Here is a 19,027-nt window from a genome sequence, read left to right on the forward strand (position 1 = left end):
GTGTATATATATGTATAATCAAATCACTTCACTACACAATAGGAATTAACAACATTGTAAATCACCTATACCTCAATAAAAATAAGGAGAAAAGAAAAGAGAAAGGAAAAAAAAAAAAACGGGTAAACACATCAGTTTAATGAGCAGAGTTCAGCTCAGTATAATTTCCTTCCTACCTGTCACTTATGACACCAGCATCAGCCAGAAGTTCAAAAATTCGAAGCAGTTGTAGCCTTAACAAGTCTCGCCGTTCTCGGCGTTTTTTGTTCTGTTTAGGAAGAGGTAATATCACTTATAAATGTGGACACAATAATGTCAACTCTGCTTTAAAAAAGAAAGATGTAATCTAGTCATTTTTAATTTTCTAAACACAAAAGACAAAAAAGTACTTTTTTTGCTACCTAATCCTTAGAGAAATGCTTGTTATCACAAGCTATAGAGAAATAGATCACAAGTGGGTCAGTAAATATCTGAGCTGGAAATGTTGAGAGTCAACAAGCCTCATTTCCTGGAGGCTCCCAGACACAGCTGAAAAACTAAAGCATCAGAAAAAAGTGAAAAAGCACTCTGGACACTAACAGTCGCACCAAATCTGGTAACACTGTTCTTGTGCAAATTGCCAGGCTTCCGCTGGGAAGCTTGTATCTTATCTACTACATAGGAAGCTTCTCTTTTAGTCTTACTCTATTTAATTTCTTATTCTGCTGCATTATAAGTTTGTCCTTTTCAGAGTTCACTTCAAGGAAAATAATGTTGAAGAAAGAGCTTTATACACTAGAGGAAACAAATAATGTTCCTGGTTTCTCAGCTCCTTGTAAAAAAAAAATAAAATAACTGACTAAAGTCCAAATTCAATCTTAAAACTTTTGCAAAAAGACTATAATATTTTAACATACACATGATTATTTAGGTTCCTTTTCTTTCACAAGCTTAGGACTTAAAATCTTTTAAAGTGGGACCCAGATTATACTAAATACTCAAAGAAATAATGAAAATAACCAACATTAAAATAGTAAGATTCATTGTTAAAAGCATGTTAATATGTTCGTACTCTTGACAGCAAACCACTGGGTATGGTTTAAATTCACACTACTGTCCAGATAAACCAAGGCATTAATTATTCAAATTCAAAATCTTACCTCTGGCCTTCGTTCCAGAGCCTCTTTCATTAATGGATGAAGTTCTTCTACCAATTCTCTATGAATGAAAAAGGTCAGCATTTAGAATTCATTATTAATTGACACCAACTTTGTCACAATATATAGCCATTCAATACCCCCAAATCTGCTTTTTAAACTTTGCTTCTGACATCAAAATCTCCCCTGCCTTCCATTTCCCTGTCGCGTGGTGAGCTAGAAACAGGCAGCGGCCTGCACTTTGTATAACCAGTCTTACCCCAGTGCTATGTGTAAAATTTGGACTCACTACACATTTGTTGACTTAATTTTGATTTAATATTCTGGAGACTCTATGGCAAAAACCCCTACCTGAACAATTAAGTCAACAATATTTTGTGTTTACTAAATTCAAAGCACTTTCTCACAGGCTGTGGGAATGAAGATTAATAAATTTTTTAATTCAATTAGAGCAAAAGAAACAGATGCGATGACTATGGTGCCCCTTTTGGAATCTGTGCTCAGGGGACTGTCTTAAGAGTTCGTTTTAAAATGAGGTCTTTTGGGAATTTCAGAGATAAACTCTTTTATTTGAACTAGATAATGAATGTACTTTTTGGCAAGTATTTCAGTATTGAGGTGCTCATCAAAACCTTTTCTCTTGTGTAGTAAAAGTAAACAAATTTTTTCATATCGATATATGTCTGATATTACATGTATACACTTCCATCTGTTCCCATTTGATCAAATTCTCAGCTTTATACCCACTAATCAGCTGTTGTCTTTAGAAACTAACTGCTTTGTCGTAACAGACAGCATTAGGAGGTCTAGCCTGTGGCTAGGTACTTTGTCCATAATCTGCTCCATGTTTGAAAAATCTTGTATTTCCTTGCAGAATATTTTGTACTATTATTAAACACAGGGAAATCCAAGGAAGGTAAACTACGGCATTCTCTCCTGACAAATAGAAATCCTGCATCTCATTCCAGATTCCTCCAATACAGATGCTAGAATTTCTCCATCAAAGAAATGGAAATAACACTAACAGAGTCAGTGTTACTAAATAACAGGAATAGTCTCCTCACCTAATAGCAATCTTTATGAAACATTTACTATGTACATTTTTACATTTAATGCCCTCAATAAATCTGTACAATAGATTCTATAATTATACCAGTTTTTTAAAATTAGAGAGATACAATTTATTTTTATTTATTCTAACAATTTTACCAGTAAGGGCACTGAGACATTGATTTTTCTGCATCCAGGTGGCTGGTAAATTGCATCATCTTTCCTGTTCCTAGGAATACTGAGAGGGTAAGATGTGCAAAAGAGCCTTAGGTTCTTTGAGAAAGACATTAGGTGATTGTTTTTACTATCCTCTTGTAGTATTTCTATATGACGCACTGTCTTAACTAATGAATCAATAAGTAGTAAAACACTGGTTAACTGGCACCCAAATAGTCAGAACTCAGTTACATTTTTAAAGGATAAAATCCGAGTGTATACTGTAATATATTTTTCAGTCACTCCTAAAATGTCTCGTTAATCTTTATTTTTTCAATAAATTTCTCACAGATGCTTGGAGCTTTCCATTTTCTGTGTACATCAAAAACTTAGATTTTTTTTTGTCCTTATAGGCTTTTATTGGCAAATAAAATTATGAGAGGCAGCCTAAACTAACATTTTATGAGGATTCTTTGAAAATGCTTTGACACTGCCTTAGATGAAATGGTTATTGGATTAGAGGAATCCAGACAGTGAGACATGGCGGTTCTCTTAAGGCAGATACATCATCTTATAGAAAGACTAGCATGTGTGACATGTCACAGACACCCCTGAAAATATTCTGTCGATGATCAACCTTTGAGAGTCTGTTGTTTGAGTGGCTGATGAGCAGACTCTCACTATTTTGATGTTACGGCCTCTGAACAGTCTAGCTAACTGGGGACTGACATTGACTTCATTAAAAGTTTAAACTTCATTTAAAGTTATCTAAAACAAAGCGTGTATGTGAGAGAACATCTGAAAGGTAAAATCAGAGTTGCAATGACTGAAAGTGAAATTTGAGGCAATCACAATGTCACATGCATAAAAACCCACGAGGACATAAAGGGAACCGTGCAAAGCCTGCAGCCTCTCCAGGCACACACCAACACGCAAACTCAAACTTGAATTGGAAGCAGTAACCATGAGAGCAGGAGTAGATACAAATTCAGAACAAGATTACCATACCTGAAGACAAGGGAATTTGTCCTTCCAAATCCTAAAACTAAGGATTCTGTGATCTCAATGCCCTCAAGTCTCATCAAAGGCACCAACTGCTTTAACAGAACGCCCACCGACGGGGTGCCTATGGCCTGAAACAAGTTGATGAAAAGTGAAAAAGAGGTAACATGATAACTGAGGCTTCCTTTAACCAATGATGATTCCATTATAACAGTTTTCAAGTACTGAACCACATCCCAAGGCACTGCCATCATTTCAGGAAAAAAAACACGAAAATTTAAAAACAACACAATGAATGCAGTTTTCACCTGGAACAAAAAATCTAAAGAACATTCTTATTATAACAGTCTTCTTTAAAAAAAAAAAAAAAAAACAACAAAACTATTTTTTTTTTTTTTTTTTTTTTTACCACTGAGCCACAGGGGATCTGAGCATTGAAACATGTACATTACCACATGTAAAACAGATGACCGGTGTGAGTTCAATGCATGAAGTAGGGCACCCAAAGTCGGAGCTCGGGGACAACCCAGAGGGACAGGGTGGGGAGGGAGGCGGGAGGGGCGTTCAGGATGGGGGGAGGACACATGTATACTTGTGGCCGATTCATGTTGATGTGTGACCGAAACCATCACAATATTGTAAAGTAATTACCCTCCAATTAAAATCAATTAATTGAAAACACAACTGTGTAAATCCACAAAACCATCTGTAACAAGATAATTTAATCAAGACCCAGGTTAAAGGTGAGTACTCGATGAGGCGAGAGAGAAATGCGGTATGTGGGACACCAAGCCTCAGGGCACTGATAAATACCAGTCACTCTACGATTTCCAGCAAGTTCCTTAACTTCCCTTTATTTTCAGTTTCTCAATTGTCAGGGGAGGAATAATAAATTATTCACACAAACACGCAATGGAATTTAGAAATGTGTAGGATGAAAACTCTGACCCCATATACTCCAGATGGCAGGCACAGTGCAACATGCACTGTGAACTCTAGACAAACAAGCTAAAAAAAAACCTTACAGAATAATTCTTCTGAAGCATGTCATGTCACCTTGTTATCGTAGCTCACTGTACCATCAGGTGTCGTGGCCATTATTTCTGGAGTGGAGGCTCGCAAGTGTCCCGGGCTCATAATACTGGGTTTTGCAACTCCAAAACAAAGAATAAGGTAATTTCTCCACAACATAACGTAGTTGTCTCCGCTGCCGGCCGTGCTGGTTTTCTTGGCATTAATTGGGCTACTAGAAATGTGGGGTCGAAAACAAGAGGGAAAACTAAGTTCTAGATTTTAAGGTGTCACTTATTCAACAAAGATGCTGGGAAGGGCCCCAGTTGAGTTGAACAATTACCTGTCCAGGACTGTCTGTCTGGACAGGGAACGTCTCTATTGGTTGGAGAGTTGAATAGAACTTACTACCGTTTCAACCAGTAAGAGGCTGAGAGTCTATAGTCAGATAATCACACTGACGATTAAGGGAGGGGGAAAACTAGCTCCAGACATGAACTTTTAACCTGTTTTTACTCAACACTAAGAATTCTGTAGTAGGATGTTCAGAAACTCCTACATGGGCAGGGGGGTTCTTAACCACTAGCGCCACCTAGGAAGCCCTGTTCAGAAGCTAGAGGATTCTATCCCAATCTCTAACATAAAATGTAAAAGGGGGAAATTACGGTGAAACAAGCAGAACAGAGGGAAGCGCAGGGGCCCCTTACTTCGGGTCCACCAGGGGCATCACGGACTGCAGCCGCGTGAAGGCGTAGGGCCAGGCGTAGCTGAGGGCGGTGGGGCAGTGCTTGGGCAGGTTCTCCTGCCGGAGGAAGCTGAAGAGGCAGAGCACCCAGGGGTCCTTGACAGACTGGGCAAAAATCCAGACGTGGGAAGGGCTCTTCACGTCGTAATGGCTGTTGACCAGGACAGCGTTCCACTCCACCAGCCACTGCAGGTCCACGCTGTGGGTCAAGGGTAGGGTTGCCTGCAGGTGTAAGAAGCAGGCTATGATGCGATACTGAGCTGCACGGTCAGTGTCCTCGCGGACCCAATGCCTCTTCCTCCACAGTGCTCTGCCCGTCTACCTCTGCCTCGGGCCCAGCTTGGAATCTCAAACACCCCTCCCACGGCACCCCCGCCACGCCAGACCTGGGCTTGCGGTCATGGTCATTCCTACGTGAGGCTATGGGTAGCAGAAGTGGTGTTTCAATGTCACAGAGCCCTGCACACTAGTACCCAGGAGCTGACCACTAAATACTTGTCAAGCAAATATACGACATTAGTTAAACTTAACCACAGATGTGCCAATTTGCATTTCTGAAAAGCTACTAATCTCTGAGATTTGTGTGTTATTACCTCTGTAATTAGGCTTTTTGGTTGTTTTTTTTTTTTGCTGTGCCCTGCAGCATGTGGAATCTTAGCTCCTCAACCAGGGATTGAACCTGTGTGCCCTGCAGTGGAAATTCAAGAGTTCTGACCACTGGACCACAGGTAAGTCCTTGTAATTAGTATGTTTTTTTTTTTTTTTAAGTCATGATTTTTGTTTACCTTTCCATCAGTCAGCTCAGTTGTGTCTGACTCTTTGCGACCCATGGACAGCAGCATGCCAGGCCTCCCTGTCCATCACCAACTCCCAGAGTCTACCCAAACTCATGTCCATTGAGTAGGTGATGCCATCCAACCATCTCATCCTCTGTCATCCCCTTCTCCTCCTGCCCTCAATCTTTCCCAGCACCAGGGTCTTTTCAAATGAGTTAGCTCTTTGCATCAGGTGGCCAAAGTACTGGAGCTTCAGCTTCAACATCAGTCCTTCCAGTGAATATTCAGGACTGATTTCCTTTAGGACGTACTGATTGGATCCCCCTGCAGTCCAAGGGACTCTCAGGAGTCTTTACTTGGACTGAAATACCTTCCCTATGGCTTAGGGAGATGGCTACATGTAATCCCTTTTACGAAGGGCATTTTACTGATGCTTTTTTGAGGTTAAGATACCTACTTATTTTTGTCCTATGATGTCAAGCCAGAATACATTCTAAAACCCTTTGAAAGGTGCATGCTACGTTAGTGCAAAGCACTTTGGTCCTGTCCGACTCTGTGCAACCCTGTGGACTGTAACCCACCAGGCTCCTCCTCCTCTTGCCTAGGATTCTCCAGGCAAGAATACTGGAGTGGGTTGTCATTTACCCCTCCTGGGGATCTTCCCAACCCAGGGATCGAACCAGTGTCTCTGATATCTCCTGCATTGGCAGGTGGGTTCTTTACCACTAGTGCCCAAAAGATACCTGTATCTATATTTAATATCTATACATATAGGTATATATTTACATACTGATAACACACAGTTTCATGTATTTCATTCTCTTTTAAGTCCAGACTATCAAACTTGAGGAAAGTTTCAAATAATCTAGCTGCTGGGCCAGGAGATAGAATTGCTATTATATCTGTCGGGCACGTAAAGTGCTCCATTTTACCTGCAGGGTCTCTGAGTTCCCATGGAGCAGAGGGGTGGCCAGTGGCCTCCATGGTTAATGGACTGAAGAGGCATAGCTTCGGCTTCAAAGCCCGAGACTTAAGGCTCCAACACTGGCTCTGCCCAACGCCAGTGCCCTGGGAACATCTCTGAACCCCCCAGAGTCTGTCTGCTTAATTTATGACCTGGAAATGACAGTGCTGACCTCACCTAGTTTTTAAGTAAATGACACGAGATGAGGGATGTCAAACCCTTGCACAAAGCAGGCGCTGTTTCCCCCCATGCCTCTGCTCCCCTTTCTGTGCATCTTCTCACATGCGTCCCTGTTGACCTGGCCACCCCGGCTCAAGATTTAGATTCTGACAAACACAGAACAAAACCACGTGAACAGAATATGATCTGAAGGGAAACAAGATAAGTATATAAAACAATTACACCTGATGGTCTTATTTCGTGTAAAAGCAATCTGAATTTCCAGACGAAGAGGTGGTGGTGGTTGTTGTTTGGTCCCTAAGTTGTGTCTGACTGTGTGTGAACCCGTGGACTGTAGCTTGCCAGGCTCCTCTGTCCATGGGATTCTCCAGGCAAGAATACTGGAGTGGGTTGCCATTTCCTTCTCCAGGGAATCTTCCCAGCCAAGGGATCAAACCCAAGTCTCCTGCACTGCAGGCAGTTATTACCACTGAGCCACCAGGGAGGGAGCACTATTCAGTGGTAGCATTATTCAGTATTACTGTTAAGGTTTGCACTGCTTGGCTAATAGTTTTAGTAATTTCACTAGTTTTAGTAATTACTGTTAATATTACAACCACAAGCAAGAACAGGGCTACTAAAAATAGGGACCTCTGTTCAATCTCAGTTAGAAAAGCGCACAAATTTATTTATAGCTCTTTGTCAAATATGCTTCTCTTCATTTATAATTATTTGCCTGGAATACACAAGGGGCATGAGCAATGTCAATTCTACAGATCCGCTCTGCCTCCCTTCAGTCATTTACCTAAAATCAATCCAAGTCTCATTACTGTGTTATACTGATTTTTTTAAATCAAGTAATTAAAATCCGTTTTACTTTCCCTTCTACTTGATCAGAAATTAAAAATTTGCCAATATGTGCTTTAAAACAAAGACTGTCCAATAATAATTAATTTAAAAAAATAAAATAAGACAAAGAATGTATTTGTGTAGCAGCTTGTGTCAAGCTCTATTATGCTCAGAGTCCAGATATGGTCAAGTTCAGGCCCTAACATACTATGTAACTATGGCCTCATCATTTTTGAGTTTCTATTCAAAAAAGAGAATAACTGTGAAAGCATCTTGTAAATTGTAAAGCACATTAATATAGGCTATATAGAGCTTTAAGTGTAATAAATAAAACCAATACATTTTTTAAAGGATCCTGAGAAATTTCTGAAGTTTCAGTTTGCAAAATTTGTATCCATCTTCCTCAGATTCAAATTCTGTTTTAAATAAAGTTTTTATTTATTTGGCTGCTCCAGGGTTTAGTTGCAGCATGTGGTATCTAATTCTCCAACCAGGATCCAACCTGTGCCCCCTGCATTGGGAACGCAGAGTCTTAGCCACTGGACCACGAGGGAAGTCTCACAAATTTTCCTTTAAATTTATCTGAAGGTCTCCAGAACTAGTATCTAAAAAACTAAGTCTTGTTTTCCTAAGCACATCTGTGTCAGTCTATTAACCTGACATAAAACCCCAGAATTCTTCTACATAGTTTTTTTCTTCATATCTCTTTTCCAGAGAGGCCCAGAGCTTATACTTAATGATTATCAGCAAGCAGGATCAAACGTGTACTTACTGAATCCGAAACTGCTACATGAATAAAACTTTCGAGGATGGAGGAACTTAGCTGATCCATGACATCAATCATAGGTCTGTCATCGTCCTGTACAGAAGGGAGGCGATTAGTCTCCATGGGAAAATGAGCCCTTCCACCCTCCCCACCGCCTTTGTCCAGCACAAGCAGCAGAACAGCTTGCAAGGTAGTGATAAGGGTTTTCGCACAGAAAAGTGAGTGCCGAGGTGTGAAAGGTAGGGGGTAAAACTCCCTGCGGTTCTGAGTTTAGTCTTACAAGCTTCAGAGGAAGAAAATTAGAGCTCCAATTTGACCTCGTACTGAAAAAGACACTTCAATTTCAAAAACTCATGTACATACACTTAATGAGACTGGAATCTAAACCTTAGGATCACACCTTATTCACTAAAGTGTTCAGGTCGTCATTAATTTTAAGGAATGCAAAAGCCACGAGAGTATGCTTTGCCAGACCATGATAAGGCTACATACTTAAGTCACTGATCTGCTAAAATAACATTAACTGTTGACTATGATTGAATTTCAGTCCCAAAGAAAGTGCACCGGAGACCGACCGCACCCTCTCTGCGGTCCCTATGTTGGGCACAGCTATTTGGTAAAAGAAGCAAACTGGGAAAAAAGCACAAGAGAAAACATCTTACAGGAAATTCTTCTACATGAATAGTGCTTATACACATGAACATGTGTATATTTGCCATTTTTAATATAGAGAGGCTCAGAAATATGAAATCATTTAATTAGAACCCTTATAGGAAAGCTTCGGAATGTCCTTACTTGGAATGTCCTCATTCATACTTGCATATGAATGAGAATGATTTCAAAAAAGTTGTGGCTGAAAAAAACAAACAAAAAAACAACCAAGCTTACGGATACAGAGAACAGATTAATTGGTTCCCAGGGATTGGGGGAGGGGTGGCAAAATGGGAAAAGGAAGAAAACAGTTATAAACTTCTGGCTATAAAATCAATAAGTCACACAGATGTAATATACAACATGGCAACTAGAGTTAACAAAACCATATCGCAAATTTAAAAGTTTCTAAAAGAGTAGATCTTAAAAGTTGCCACAAGGAAAAAAAAATCCTGTAGCCGTGAGTGGTGACGGATGTTAATTACTTGTTGTGGTGAACGTTTCACAATATAAACAACTATGGAATGCTGTACACTTGAAACAAATACTGTTGTATGTTGCTCGTATCTCAATAAAAAATTTTACCTAAAAAGACCAGCTGTGGCTGGTTAAAGAAAGCACCATATGAGAAGCATACTTAACACAGCTTGCTGAAGTAGCAAAGAACCTGGGCTTTAGAGGCATATATAAATATGGTTTTCAATTCTAGCTCTGCCACATCCTAGCTGCTGATTTTAGGTATGGCATTTAACCTCCCTAAACGTCACTCTAAGAATCTGTGCAATGGGAACAAAAACAGTATTGATTCTCAGGTTTTTGTGAGGTTATACCTGAGGTTATTCTCAGGTAATTATTAGCCTCACAATAATAATTATCATTATTACTATAGAGACTTAATGAAGGTTTATCGAAATACACCATGTCCTAAGAGATCCATTCACGAGATCCCAGAGATGTCCTAAAACACATCAGAAAGCTTGCTGTAGAAATGTGAACAGAAAGGACTGGGATACATTTGAAAATATTTTGTAAAGACAATGATCATTTTAAAACCAAGATTAGTGATTAAGAACAAGAAAATGGAAAGTAGCATTCTTCTAAATAAGCATGTGAAGTATGTCCTTCTTTCATCAACTTATGGATAGGGTTTGGCCACCTGTGCTGAAAGGCAATGAACCTTAACCTTACCCCTTAACCAAAACAAGGGCGTACAGCACTTGACCGAGTGCCGAAGAACAGCTGGAGACAATCATTAATTAACTAATTAGCTCATTTCTCTTGTCTCAAGAGGACATGCTTTCTTGTGATGCCATTTTTGTATCACTATTGAGATTAAACAACTTTCAGTAAGATAGAATGTTTGATACTTTGCTCATTCTAAACTGGAATGCATTGTTTTAGTTCATTCTCTACTATAAATGTAATAACAACTTAATTCTATGTACTCTGAACATTATGAAAGAAAATGTTCTGTTACTGAATCATAAGATTCACTTCTTCCCAAAGCACCATCACGTAGAAAATCAGGAATGGTCTATTCTATTGCCCACAGAATATATAACTTAGTTCCTGCAGATCAAAAGTACGATTTCACAATTAAAAACCCACCCTCTTTCAAAAATTATTTGTTGACATCATGTGACATGAAAGTACATAAAATAGTAATGCATTCTTCACAGTTTTTAAACTTTGAAACTGTTGAAAGATATGAATTGGAAAATTCAGAAAAACAATCCGTACCTCAGGCTGACCCAGAGCGACAAATAAAGCTCGAATTTCCTTGAGTATTAAAACAGACAGTTTGCGTGTGGCCACCTGGAAACTGCAGAGTAAAACCAAGGCAAAACCTTCCACAGCATGGAGCACGCTGCAGTGGGGACCTCGCTCCGACTGGATTCGGTGGCTGGAGCCGTTGGCAATTAGCTGTCGCGCAATGAAAAGAAAATTCTATGTTCAGAGAAACAACGGTGGAAGCAGTCGCCACTCCTCTATGTACGTCTGGCACATTTGACCTTGTAATGCCAACATAAATTACACTGGCTTAGAACCAGACGTGTCTAGGAATTCATTATTATTCATGAAATACCACAGATCCCTTTTTGTTTTCAGATCACTTACTACTGTGGAATACCATCAACCCTCTGGTAGTTCTAAAAAGGAATACCTTTTCAAAGACTATTAGTAAGAATAAAAACCACTTCTATCCACACCATTTGAGATGACCCTATATATTTAAAGTGACCTAATTTGGTTTTACTTAAATTCTCTATAGCGAATTCTCTATTTTAGTTAATTAAATTGAAGTTTCAAACGTTGACTTTCTAATCAGATTTGGTGACCTGTTTTCATGTTAGTTTTTAATCTGGGTTTTGCACGTTAAGGAGAAGGGTTCTGAAACTTCCCAAACCAAGTGAGTCTAAAACAAGAACAAGCACACAACAGGGCAGATTCCGCCTTCATTTCCAGCTTCCTTTTATAAGCATGTGCAACCCTTGTTTTCCTCCTTGTCATCTTTCGGCGAGTATAGGACACAAGGATGGAGAAATGCCCTGAACCTGCTCTCTGAGGTCAGCCCATCTGGGATCTAAATATTCTCATACTTCCTGAGCCTTGACATTCCTCAGACCCTCAGTTAAGCTCTTCTGCAGCCAAACAGTTCCTCTATGGGCTCATTGCCAGTGCCAAGTCATGCTGCCTGGGTTCTCCTCTGATTATACTCCTCCTCAGTGTAAATGAGGAATGCTCTTCAAAATGTTATCATTATTTTTTACCATTCAGGTTGGAGGCATGAAAGAATAAAGAAACCACAAGCCTACTTTCTTCTCTGGATAGTGGAGAAAGCAACTAATTTGTGGCTGACTAAGGAAATCCAACCAGTCCATTCTAAAGGAGATCAGTCCTGGGTGTTCTTTGGAAGGACTGATGCTAAAGCTGAAACTCCAATACTTTGGCCACCTCATGCGAAGAGTTGACTCATTGGAAAAGACTCTGATTCTGGGAGGGACTGGGGACAGGAGGAGAAGGGGACGACAGAGGATGAGATGGCTGGATGGCATCACCAACTCGATGGACATGAGTTTGAGTGAACTCTAGGAGTTGGTGATAAACAGGGAGGCCTGGCGTGCCACAATTCATGGGGTTGCAGAGAGTCTGAGTCACGACTGAGTGACTGAACTGAGGGACAAAAGAAACCAGTGGGCAGCTAACTTTTATATATCCGCATCCACATCTAACCCTATATCCATATTCATATCTATATCCGTATCTGCTTTAGATTCATATCCACATCAACCTCTATAATGCACATCCAACTCCATGTTTATACTCATATTCATATGCCTTAGACTCATAGCCATCTCTGCTCTAGATTCATATCCATATCTACCTCTATAATCCACTCCATCTCTATATTCATATATCTATATTCATATACCTTAGACTCATACCAATATCTATATCCATATCTGCTCTAGATTCTTATCCATATCTAGAGCCATAAATACATTCATATCCAGTTCTAAATCCTAATTCATATCCACATTCAGCTCTAGATCCATATGCATATCTAGATACATATCCATACCTAGATCCATCTCCACATCTACATCTAGATCCACAGCCACCTCTATTATCTCTTCCCTATGGTCATCTGCTCATACAAACAGATTTTGAAACCTAATTCTCTGAAAGAAAACAATTTCTACTTTCTAAATGCTTTGTTAGTAAGTCTAACCTGATGTGACATAATCATGCCCTGAGTTTCTTGGTCACAGTTTAAGCAGATTGCAAAACTCAGGGTCACTCCTTGGAAGAAACTTCCTAGACAGCTGAAAGTAAGAACCAGCAGGTTCTCTGGGCTGCCACTTATATATATATATATACACACACATACATACATACACACATACTCTGTAAAAGAACATCAATTAATGGGAAGAGGGTGAAAATTACCTCTGCATTTCTGATTTTGTTGGCCTGTTCGTAGACTTTTCCTTGCGTTTGTATGACCAGTTTCCACTGGGTAAGCAGCTGGAGCAGGAGCTTGAGGGATGAATCAAGGAGTGTGTGATGCATGTCATTTACTTCCCGAAGCAGGAAGTTGGTGAAGCCAAATAGGACATCTTCCCTCCAATCTGAGAAGTCAACAAGTAAACCCTGAAGAGAATTCTGGGCAATATGTCGCAGTTCATCATCCATATGAATAGAGAGCCTGTAAGATGAATAAAGACAATGACGTCATTTACTAGTTTTCCTTCTATAGCCTAAAGGAACACATATAGGGCTTTGCTTTTATCTGTGTTTGAAAATGGGTTACCCTCACCTAATATGACAGTTTTCACTCAGCTCTCCTAATGTTAACATCTTATGTAACCACGGCAGTTGATTAGAACTAAGATGTTAATATTGGTTTGATGCTATTAACTAAAATACAGATTTTATTCAGATTTCACCAGTTTTCCATTAATGTCCTTCCTGTTTCAGAATGCAATCCAAGGTACCATGTTGCATTTAGCTGTATATATTTTTTAATACATTACTGACTATAAAATAAGCTCTAATAGTATCAAAGCTTATGACTCTTCAAGATGGTACTGGAGAAACTAAGGGACTCGTCCACAAGTTGAGTGAAAATGAATAATTAAAAGTTAGGTCAGTTATCCTCAATTGGTTTTGCCCCCACCAAGGGATTTTTGGCAATGACTAGAGACATTACTGGTTGCCAAACTTGGGAGGGTGCTCCTGGTATCTGAGTAGAGGCAGAAGCCAAGGATGCTGCTAAACATCCTCCAACGCACAGGACAATGCCTATGACAAAGAATTATCTGGCCGAAAATGCTGATAGTCAACAGCTTATTCTATGATCAGTATTCCATGTTATAGCTATATCATAGTTTAATATTCATCCTGAATGGCATAAGGATAGTTTCTGTGTTTTGATTATAAGAAATAAAGCTTCTATTAACATTCATGTAAAATAAAATGCTGATAATGCCAAAGTTGAGAAATCTTGAGTTTGTCAACTGAAGAATAACTGTATTTGTGATTTAAGCTAGAACACAAATAATATTAAATCTCAACAATGGTATGCAGCATTAGAGCTAACATCACCCTTTATAGATTTACTCATTCACTTATTTAATATTCACACATTTTTGAGGCCCTCCTAAGATTCAGCCCTTGGATTGGCTGTGTTTACCGGGTAGAGTGTTAGCTAGAGTGAGGTGTGAGACAGGCCTGGAGAGGGAGCGGGGTGGTTCGGTAGAGGGTCTGTGGGCCACCCAAGGAGGTGATGTAGCACTAAGAGGTTAGCGTGTACACTCTGGAGTCAGAGCACCTGATCGCTGTCTTTGCCTCTGTCACGCACAGCTATGTGACCATGTGCTAGTTGCTGAACCTCTCAGCCTCTGAGCCCCAGTCAGAAGACTGGGATAACAGCTGTACTTGTATCTCATAAGCCTGCTGTGAGCTCCTCTGAGATGATCCACGCACAGTGTTGAGCAGCACACCAAGCATGGAGTATATGTGAGCACCTGGTGCATGGGAGCTCTTATTACTGGAAGAAAATGAATTGACTCTGAAAGTTACAGGGGGAAGTAACAGGATGAGGCTCACATCTGAGGGAAAAATAAGTTAGGCAGGAATACGGAGGGTGCCTTGAAGAAGTCACAAGACTGAGGGCAGAGACCATCTGGGAGGTCATTACAGTGACTCAGGCACCAAGTGGCAGGGGCCTGACCCAAGGAAGAGAAGACGCGAGGAAGGGAGAGATGGAGAGTGAAGATACCTAGGATACAGACTTTCCAGGGCTTAGCAGTCTGGAAGTGTTCAGTGTTCAAGAAGAAGGTGGCCGAGTCAACAGGGGCCCCCATTAAGTAGAACATAATATCCTCAACCAATAGAAAAAGAAATTGTGAACCAGAGTGGTTAAGGAACTTTCTCAAAGTCCAGGATTCCAGCTCAGGACTTCTCATCTTTAATGCAAAGTTTTCTCCAAAAAACAGGTCTGGAACAGTTACATATTTTTGAATAGACAGCATTTCAAAAACTTGATATGGAATATCCTTATTCTCTAGAGCAGGGGCTCCCAACCTCCGGGATCTAATGCCTGATGATCTGAGGTGGTGCTGATGTAATAATGATAGATATAAAGTACACAATACATGTAATGAGCTTGATTCATCCTGAAACCACCCCCCTGCCCATTGCCCCATCTGTGGAAAAATTGTCTTCCATGAAACTGATCCCAGGTGCCAAAAAAGTTGGGGACCACTGCTTTAGAGCATGAAGTACACTAATTGGTCCAAATTTGACCAGATAACCAGGCAAAAGCTCATTCATAAGCAGGAAAGATGTATTTTCTGTTCTAAAAGCAAGTCAAGTTCTACAAAGATGCTGAGAAGGAAAAGCTAATTCTTCAGGGCAGACTTGCTATTAAGTCTGCAATTATCAAGCAGATCACAGTTGCCAAAAGAACACACAGAGGCCTTAAACCTGGGGCTTCTAATTAAGGACCAAGGCAGGCCATCACAAACTTCCTTTGTATTTCAATCCATTTCTGTTATAGAAACCACCCAGTTTGTGCTATTTTATTATATATAAGAAATCAGGCAGGCACATTTCTTTAGAGTCAAAGTCAAGAAAAAAACCATGGCACGGTCCATTTAGATGAAGCTTTTAAGAAGTTCCAGTACTTTCGGATCTCCAATGAGACTCACTCTACTCTTCATCTCACTTTGTCATCATTCACAATTTGCAATCTGGAATCTGTCTTCATTTTAAACTGACAGTGTGGGATCACAATAAGGACTCTGAGAGTCTGAAGTTGGTGCAGCCCTTGCTATTTTTGGTGACCACTGCTCTTGAAATAATGGTATTCACATGCTTGACTGGTGAAAACACTCAAAAACATTCCTGGAGTACGAACAGACAGGACCAGGGAGGGGAGAGAGCTTTGGGAATAGAAGGCCCAGTTGATAACAGAAGTGGAATGTTTGTGGAAGAAAAAGGTCCAGTGTCACGGAACTGAGATGGGGTGAAAATAACATCAAGGCAAGACTGAGTGGCAGCAGGTGAGAGAGAAGAGGAAGAAGTTGTGAGAAGGGTTGGGGTCCCCCCACCCCTGCACCTTGTGCTGTGTGATCACATACAATTGCTGCTTCTTCTACCCAGAACTTTCTCATTTTCACTTCTGTTAGATTTTTAACCAGATAATCACAGCATCATCTTGTGAAACACACGGGACTGAATATTATAAAAGAGAAAGTGGGAAAAAGATTTTAGCTAACTAAAAAGGAAAAGAAGACTCAGAGGTAAACGAGAAAGATGCTCAGCCACCCCGAGGATGCAGGAAGTGGTGGAAGGCTGTGTGGTGCTGGCCGACCTACTCTCAGCCTCCTGGTCCAGTAAGTGATGAGTGGCTGAGGAGAGGGCGCCCCCAAACCCCCGCAGGGCCACCCCACTGAGAAACCGGAAAAGGATGGGTTCTTGCCTGTAACATAAACACCTGTGATTACAATAAACAGCAGTCCTGTGAGAATCTGGAGGCTGCAACTGAGAGAGAAGAGAGACGTTTAGAGAAGGCAACTCAGGAAGTCTGACCAGCTTGGGGGACCTGAGGGAAAATTTCTAAGAAGCTGATCTGGTTTCCAGGAGCCGAAAATGGGGTCACAAGTATATGGTTACACACAAGACCACTGACAGGGCTTGAAAGGACTCCACCGTGACACAGGAGTCAAGCATACCCCAAAAATCGCTACTGCCAATGTCAACTGCATGTGTCATCCCCTCATCCCCCTCTCCACTGGCAGCTGGCATGGGGTTCAGGGACCAGAGTGGCCTGATTCAACAGGTGGCCACGGCCAATGGTCCCGAGGCCCTGCTTGGAGTCCGGGGTGTAGGTCAAGGGTGTAGTGTGAGCACTATGCTGAGTAAGGATGTGGGTAAAGTGGGGAAAACCCAGAGCCTGAACAAGGCCACCTTCTTTGTTGGTCAGACCAGACAAACCACTGAACCAAAAATAATTCCGTAAAGGTGAGCTCCACTTCAGGTGGAGTTGGCTCAGTCGCTTTGAAGAGTTTTGTTGCTGGAGGTACGCTGGGAGTGATTGCAAATTCACAAACTACACCCAGAAGAAAAGCTCCATTAGGAAGGACAGCCTCCTTTCAACTCTGGCAGGACTGACCAAAGGTTATCAGACGTATGAGGGACCTGCTGGCCCACAGCATCACCAAGGGCAGAAGGGGAAGAAATGGTTGTGAAGGGAAAGCCCAGAGGGAGACCAGGGTTTCTAAGAGGAGCAACACATGCTGATAAGTGGACTGTTCACCTCTGTAATGTTCACACCAGAAGCAGTGGAAATTTCCTCTCTAAGGTGTTAAGAGAATGAGCTTCCACTGTTTACAGTGCTTTGAACTACATCTCAATTAAAATGCAAAAATAAGATGAAGTGTTCTAACAAGGACCTACTGTGTAGCACTGGGAACTCTGGTCAATGTTACGTGGCAGCCTGTATGGGAGGGGAGCTCGAGGGAGAATGGAGACATGTGTAATACATGTAATGTGTGGCTGAGTCTCTTCCCTGTTCACCTCAAACTGTCACAAACATTGTCTGTTTATTGGCTATATTGTTTAGTTGCCAAGTCTTGTCTGACTCTTTGTGATCCCATAGACTGCAGCCCGCCAGGCTCCTCTGTCCATGGGATTTCCCAGGCAAGAATACTGGAGTGGGTTGCCATTTCCTTCTCCATAATTGGCTATACCCCGGTACAAAATAAAAAGTTAAAAAATAGTAAGATAAAATTATAAAGTAAAAAAAATATAATTAAGGGGTTTATCGAGGCAGTTTGTTCTCACCTGGCTACTCAAAACAGCCACCCTCTGCTATATACACACAGGCTAAAGAACCAACGATGAATGGTAAATTTAAGTATTTTTCAGATACCACCAAAGGTTGTGGAACTGTGAACGCATGACCTCAAAGTTCTATCAACTGAAAAGAAACACTGCATAAAAAGTGCATAAATTGCATAAAACCAATGACATCTGTCACTTCCATTCTGCTTCAGGAAAATTCTATAAATTTGAGCAACTGACTTTTACTCTTCTGAAATTCAAGCTCCTTGTCTGAAAATAGGAATGAACGTGTGCCCACTTTCCTAACGTGTATATGAAACTGCACTGTACATCGTGGCATAGTATGTTATTCAGATTCAAAGATGCCTAAAAATAACAACTAACATTTGCTCAGAGCTTACTGTGCTCTAGCCCTGATGTTAAGTGATTTGTATGCATTGTTTAATTCTCACAAGCCTATTTCATATTGTTGAAAGGAGGGTCAGCAAACCCTGAATGCAACTAGAGTGCTACAGGAAGTGACGAAGAGCCTGTGGACTGTTGGGTGGACAGGTCCTTCCTGTTGTCAAGGGCAGAGCAGGAAACATTCAGGAAGTTAAAGAGAAAAAAGATGGCAATTGCCAAGGAGAAGAGTAAGCTCCCCCATCTTTGCTTCTGGTTCAGACAGTAAAGAATCCACCTGCAATGCAGGAGACCAGAGTTTGATCCCTAGGTTGGGAAGATCCCCTGGAGAAAGGAAAGTCTTCCCATTCCAGTATTCTGGCCTGGAGAATTTCATGGATAGAGGAAACTGGCGGGCTACGGTCCATGGAGTTGCAAAGAGTTGGACACGACTGAGCAACTAACACTTTCACTTTTCACTTTGACTTGAATTGCTGGGAAGGGAGCCTCTGGAGGACAACCCTTGAA

General features: G+C 40.9%; 1 protein-coding gene across 10 annotated transcripts in view; it reads right to left on the reverse strand.

Moving 5' to 3' along the window:
* FRY (FRY microtubule binding protein) overlaps window positions 1–19,027 on the reverse strand; it is a 326,671-nt gene that overhangs the window by 94,569 nt on the left and 213,075 nt on the right. For 9 of the 10 annotated variants that reach the window (XM_086329430.1, XM_086329429.1, XM_086329431.1 and 6 more), the window contains 8 exons: window positions 13,217–13,475; window positions 11,006–11,188; window positions 8,621–8,707; window positions 5,063–5,322; window positions 4,401–4,590; window positions 3,351–3,475; window positions 1,140–1,197; window positions 177–268 (listed from right to left, as the gene is read on the reverse strand). In XM_086329430.1, the coding sequence (XP_086185556.1) occupies window positions 177–268; window positions 1,140–1,197; window positions 3,351–3,475; window positions 4,401–4,590; window positions 5,063–5,322; window positions 8,621–8,707; window positions 11,006–11,188; window positions 13,217–13,475 (1,254 nt within the window). Of the gene's footprint in view, window positions 1–176; window positions 269–1,139; window positions 1,198–3,350; window positions 3,476–4,369; window positions 4,591–5,062; window positions 5,323–8,620; window positions 8,708–11,005; window positions 11,189–13,216; window positions 13,476–19,027 lie in introns of all 10 variants that reach the window. The other variant, XM_086329438.1, reaches the window with a different exon arrangement.

The sequence above is a fragment of the Bos grunniens genome, chromosome 12 (assembly GCF_055505025.1).
Source record: "Bos grunniens cultivar Pamir isolate PY7600 chromosome 12, Bosgru_T2T1.0, whole genome shotgun sequence".
Lineage (NCBI taxonomy): Eukaryota > Metazoa > Chordata > Mammalia > Artiodactyla > Bovidae > Bos > Bos grunniens.